General features: G+C 46.2%; 1 protein-coding gene across 7 annotated transcripts in view; it reads left to right on the top strand.

Moving 5' to 3' along the window:
- The first annotated feature begins 210 nt into the window (after window positions 1–210).
- The window catches only part of LOC141943479 (exocyst complex component 3-like protein 2), a 44,051-nt gene continuing 38,261 nt past the window's right edge, over window positions 211–6,000 (top strand). For 2 of the 7 annotated variants that reach the window (XM_074868867.1, XM_074868860.1), the window contains exon 1: window positions 211–426. In XM_074868867.1, coding sequence (XP_074724968.1) covers window positions 370–426 — 57 coding nt within the window. In that variant the 5' untranslated portion in view covers window positions 211–369. Of the gene's footprint in view, window positions 427–2,042; window positions 2,245–2,721; window positions 3,250–6,000 lie in introns of those variants that run through there. The other 5 variants (XM_074868856.1, XM_074868857.1, XM_074868865.1 and 2 more) reach the window with 5 other exon arrangements.

Below are 6,000 nucleotides of genomic sequence, written 5' to 3'. Positions count from 1 at the left end.
GCATTAAGAACAGACAGGATGCTGTTCTTAAATCCTGCTTTGAAAATCTCTTCATAATACGTCCCTGGAAGAAACTCCTGGTTTGTTTATTTTGATTTGTCCTTTGGCTGTGGCTGGATGCCCGGTCATGGGCCAGAATCTGGCCGACTACCAACCCAGAGCAATTTGCAGCCCCATGTAAGTGACTTCAGTTCATTTTGGCCATATCTCTGCAGCATTTCCCAGAGCCAGTCATCTGATCGGAGTGCAAACTGAACTCTGGCTTGCCTGGCTGAGCCTGCCAAGAAAAGCATTAGCTAAGCAGAAACAGCTTGTAGCTGAGGGCAAAGGTGAGCATGCATTAAGAATCCACATCTTGATACAGAAAGGATGCAGCTACAATCAAAACAGGGGAAAGGGGACCCGGCAGACAGACAGCCGCCTGAGGTGACCCAGGAGTGCATGCCACACTGCTTGCTGAGAAAGGCCTCTTTGTGTCCTTGCATTATGCCTGCCTGTTTTGACTGAGATGCAGAACAAATGCAAGAAACCCACCTATATGGCCTTGATGACATTTTTCTGTTTCTTGGCATTGCTTTGTTGTGCTCAGAAAGGCCTTGAATGTGTTGGACCATTGTGTATACGTTGGTCCCAGCCAAGCAGAGATATTTGTGCAGCTGGCTTTGCAGTTCCCCTCTCCCTAGGGGACAGAGAGGGTATCTGAATGTGGGGGCACCTTTCTAACAAGGGAATTCACTGCTGAATCACAGCTGGAAGACAGGAGAATGAGACTGAAGTTCCTCCTCTGTGTCTAGGAAGGAGCAGGGAGCAGAGCTGGGGAGGAGACCTTTAGGCATCACCTACCCCTTTAGCACTGGCTGGTGTGTCTGCCTGATCCCGTGCCATACAGCATGACAGCATTTGTATTGTTCCTCTGTTCCCATTTAGATTAGAGCTTGACCATTGTGACCTGCATTTCCAGACCTTATTTTGAACACAGCTAATGCAAGCCTTGCTCTTGCACAAGCCCTGCTGTGTCCAGGAGTATCTCTCAAAGAGACAGGACAGCGTTTCTTATCAGTTTTATGAGGAATGGTCTAATCAGCATTCTTGGACTTCACCTGGATATGCACAATTCCTTCTTGTTGTGACAAGGCTTTAGCACTTTGATAAATTCTGTTTATAACATTCCCCCTGACATAGGCTATAGATAACATGATATAATGGACTTGACTTCCAGTTACAACTGGTTTTCTTTTCAGACCATTTTTCATATCTGTTTTTGCACTGGCAAAATGGTTGGACTGTGCGCCTTGAAGCTGTAAGACTGAACGTGAGAGATACCAGTTCTGTGTTTCCCTGAACTTTAGCAGCATTCCAAAAATTAGATTTACAACTTGACCTCCGTATCTACCAAATGCCCGTTTGGCAAAATAATTTTCTTGAATGGCACGCTCCAATTCTGGATTCAGCTCAATGCTGTTTTGGGGGTCTGTTTTGTGAGAAGTGGTAACTTTCTCCTCGTGCAGTGGTTTCACATCCAGACAGGAGACACCTTTGGTGTTGGCATGAGGTAGTGCGGTCCTTTAGCAGTCCTGGCTGCTGTTAGCAAGAGGCAATTCTAGCAACAGAGAATGCCTAGAATGTAATGCTTATTTCTTTTAGTTGTCCCTTGCTTTGATGTCCAGCAGGGCCAACCTCTGAGCCTATTGGCATGACAGTAGCTTTGGTCACTTTTGGAAATTGGGGACTATGTGGACTCAAAACTGTTCCCTTTGCATGAGAGGGCTGAGATAAGCCCTACGTCCGACCTCCAATCCCATGTCTTGCTTGAATCTTTCCCATTTCCCATTAACTGTGGAGTTTTAAGGGTTAAACAGCAAGCCTCTTCTCTTCAGACCCTCTTCATTCTTTGTTGCTCTCATGTTTGTTTTCATTCCAACTCCCTAAGGGGAAAAGCAAATGCCATTTGCAGTTCACTGCTGTGTATTACATTTATTGCCTCAGTCTTGCTCTCTCTCAGAGCATGAACCCAGCCAACCAACTTCTTATCGGTTTGACAGGCTGTGACTGTTGTCCTGGTGACCAGCGTAGTTGCTCTATCATCATGTACAGAAGGCAGCGAAAGAGATGCCTCGACCTGTGGCTGTAGCTGTGCATGTGCATGATACGCCAGTAAGTCACTGGGATACATGAAGATAAGATCCATGTCTTGGTCTGTGCATGTGAAAGATGAAGCAAAACCAAAATGGAGAAGCAGGCAAAGTTAATAGCTATAAAAGAAGAAATGAGAATGTGTGTAGGAGTTGCAAATGCTCAGCTCTTCTCGTCATCTGATCTGTGTACCCATAATTTCGTGCATTTGTATCTGAGAGAGATGCTTGCCCGCCAGCCTGCTGTCTCTTTGCCTTTGTGTCTTTTTCTACCCACTCCATTTCTTCCATTTCTTAGGTTTATGGACATGAGCAAGAATAATGTTAGTAACACTTCTGAGTCACGTTTTCCATCCAGACACACCATGCTTAACCCATTTATACACACATCCTTGTACAATGTCGACTCTGATTCACTAATCACTCACGTGAATTGATCAGACCGATTTTGTGGTGCCCTGTCACAGATGATCTCCTAGGTGCTAACAGAAGGCCCTGCTTTGAACAGCATACAATCCAAGTGGAAGACAAGGAACGACAGATGGAAAGAGATGGGTAAAGGAGCACAAAGAAACAGTGAGACATCATTACTCAGCACATAGGCAACGGTGTCAGCACACCAGCTGCCTAACGCTTGGGACAGCTTTTGCAGGCTACGCAGCGTGTTCTTGTTTTAGCTTTGACTGGTTCACTTAGATACTGTCAGCTTTCAGCTATCGAAAACAATATGGGATGGGATAACCTAGATAAAACCAGATCCTGGCTAGTACAGGCTATATGTTAGTTATACTCAGGTCTTCTACCTGTGAAGGACTTGTAACAAGCCTGCCAGTCTTGGTGCTGAGCAGGGACAGCTTTAACCTGCTGGGGTCCAAGTGGGGCATGGCCCAGAGGCTCGTGTGCCCTGTGTTACATGTGTGGTGGCATGGTGGTGTAGCCATGGTTGCTATGGGGAGGAAATGTCTGGTTAATCACCAACTCAGCTAATCTTCCATGACTAATTGAGAATTGAATATGGTTGGTTTACTGTAAAATCTGACCTTTCTGAACACTTATTGTCGGGCATAGCTCCACAGACATCAACAGAGTCCTGCACTAGACCCAAAATCGTGGGAAGGTACGTCTGATCTGCTGCCTGTCTTGTTTTGCTTCTATATCTATGTCCTTAGCATTGCCCTTGCCTGTGTTTGCTTATCTGCGACCTCCAGAGGCCTTGCAGCAGATAGGACGCTCCGCTAGACCTGCCCACCCTCTGCTCACATCTGTGCATCTCCAAACAGCCTTCATGGGGGGGAATTTCTGTGGGAAGCATTGGGAGGAGGAGCTGATGCAGCAGATTTGTCTCCTGGGAAGGTCTCTAAGGCGATGCTTCAGGGCAGGCTGTGTTTTCAAGTGGTGGTCAGTCAGGAGAAGGGATGTGCTTGTGAACAACATGAGTCAGCCCCCATGCCAGCGCTCCCAGGGGGAGGTGCCACATCTCCTGGCTGCAGGATCAGAGCCCTGCTGACTGAGGAGGAGAGGTTTAAGAATGTTGTGGGATGGAGCTTCTGTCATGTAAAATTCATGGTGCTAGCAGGCCATCTTAAATAAAACATTAACCTCCCTGAAAAAGACCGTCTTCATTTCATGCTTGTAAAAAAAAAAAAAAACCCAAACCAAAAAAAGATGTTTAAAGAATGAGGGAATTCAGGACTGTCTTGTGTGTGCCACTCTGATGTGACCCTGAATCTGCTCTCACAGCAGCTTTGCACTGGGATGATGCATGCACATTGCCCGTGAGGAAACGGAGCAGTGAGGGGACATCAATTCAGTTCGAGGAGGAGAGGACTTGTGCCCTGATTAGCAGAAACAGAGGAGTTGCATTTCTTACCTCTGCAACGGCTTCAGCTTTGGGGTGGCTCTATGAGCTTCAGTGACACAGTGCATGGTGCTGGTGGGCAACAGAGCAGACCTGCACCAGCTCTCTTGTTACAGGACAGCTGATAACCTGGCTTCCATTACACTTCTCCTTCTGCTTTTTGTTTGCCAGCCTGCCTGTGCCTATTGTCCTGCACTCATTAGTACTTCTTCTGTTACTGAGATGAGACTGTTTTCCTTGGGCTGCTCATAACTCTCCTAGGTGTTGTGTATACTGAAATTTCTAAGGGACTTCTGAAAGTCCCATGTACCTTGAGCTAGTAAGGCATGATTATGTGGCCCTTCCGTTGTAACATGAGTTCTTCCTCTTATGGGAAGCCTGATAAATGAAGAAGCTATTGTTTGTTGTTGATACAAAAAGCTCTTTGGATAAATGGGAATCTGGCACCAACACGTAACTGTGTAATTTCAGGAGGGTAACTGAAATGGCTGGAAAACAGTTTTTGATACTAACGAGTGCAGAGAATAATTGCTGCCTTTGGTTCTTTTCAAGGCAGTATTAGTTTGCTGGTTTTAACAATAAGATAGAGAATGCGTATGTCAGTGACTGATAAAGTACATTTTATTTTTGTATGAATTAATCCCAAAAAGCTGTAGTTACAGAAAATTCAGTGCAACATCACATGAGATGTGTTGCAGGTGATAGGTAGCAGAAGTGACCATGTGCAAGTCTTATATAAGGGATGGAAAAAAACCGGAAAGTTTGGGGTATAAGAAGCTGTCTTCATGTTTATCCCAAACCGCTGGTTTTCCTGGGAGCAATGTTAGAATCATGTGTCATAGCAGTGTTAGATGATGACACAGTGATGCATGGCTAACCCTCCAGCCAGTTTGTATTACCCAGGCCATTCCAGCAAGTTTGCAGGATGTGTCCCATGTTCTTTAAACACCTCTGAGCATCCCTGCATATGATTCTCACACACCACTCCTGAAGCACAGAGCTGAGTTCCCATGCTGTGCCACATGTAAGAGGGCCTCACCTTTCACCATTCATTTGTGTTGTTTCTGTTTGTAGGAAAATCTACAGTTGCCAGCCTGCGTGGAGGACGTAGTTTTTATAGCTTTTTCTACAGTGCATACCTAATGCTTTGTGGCAGCATGGTCTTTGCTGGAGAAATAAATGTTATTTGTAGTTTGGAAGTTGAGTTGCATCTGGTCCAGTTGTCTTTGTCTCTGCCTGTGTTGTTTCTTTTGAAGTTCTTGTTTCTGTTTTGGGGGAGTCACCTAGCTGGTACAAGCAGTTAGCTCAGGGAGGCAGGCTGCCAGGGATGGGAGCCTCAGGGCTTGAGATCAATTACAAAGGACAGTTGAAAACAGCTTTTCTGAATTCGAGTGTATGCAGCATGCTGGTGGATTGCCAAAGAGGCAATTGGGACCCCAAAAGGGCCCCAGTTCTCAGGCGGAGGCAGAAAAGGTGTCAGCAAGCACCAGACCCTCCCAGCCAGCTCAACTCCTTCCCTTTCCCCCATGACAGGAGCAGCCTGTCCCTGTGCTTTCATCCTCTCAGCGGCAAAATCTGATGTTGCTTGCACAGTTTTGAAGCTGAGAACCAGCAGTGTCTCCCAGCTGTGCAGAAGTCCTGTGCTAGTGGTGCTATCCTGGGAGGTGGGCAAGCAGGATTCCCATGCGGGGCTCCCCTCCTGCCGAGATGACTTGCCACAGCAAGCAACTGTTGCAGGGGCCGTTGCCAGAAATGCAGCCCATAAAGGCACATGACTCATCAGCCATACAGCTGACCCTGTGCCCTTGCAGATCATATACGTCTAAATTTTTTACGTGAGTAGAAAGTCAGAAGACCTGTGGGCCTGGAGACTAGTTTCTGATACTTTTTGTGGTGGTTAATTTCTAGAAATTCAGGCTGTGGTTCATCTGCTCTGAAATACATACATTGACGTCTGAGCTACTCATTCTGAATTCCTTCTATTGTTGATGGAGAGAATTAGGCAGTGCT

Source organism: Strix uralensis, chromosome 4, assembly GCF_047716275.1.
Source record: "Strix uralensis isolate ZFMK-TIS-50842 chromosome 4, bStrUra1, whole genome shotgun sequence".
Classification (NCBI taxonomy): domain Eukaryota; kingdom Metazoa; phylum Chordata; class Aves; order Strigiformes; family Strigidae; genus Strix; species Strix uralensis.
The sequence above is the reverse complement of the archived record's forward strand: the minus strand, read 5'-3'. Positions and strand labels throughout refer to the sequence as shown.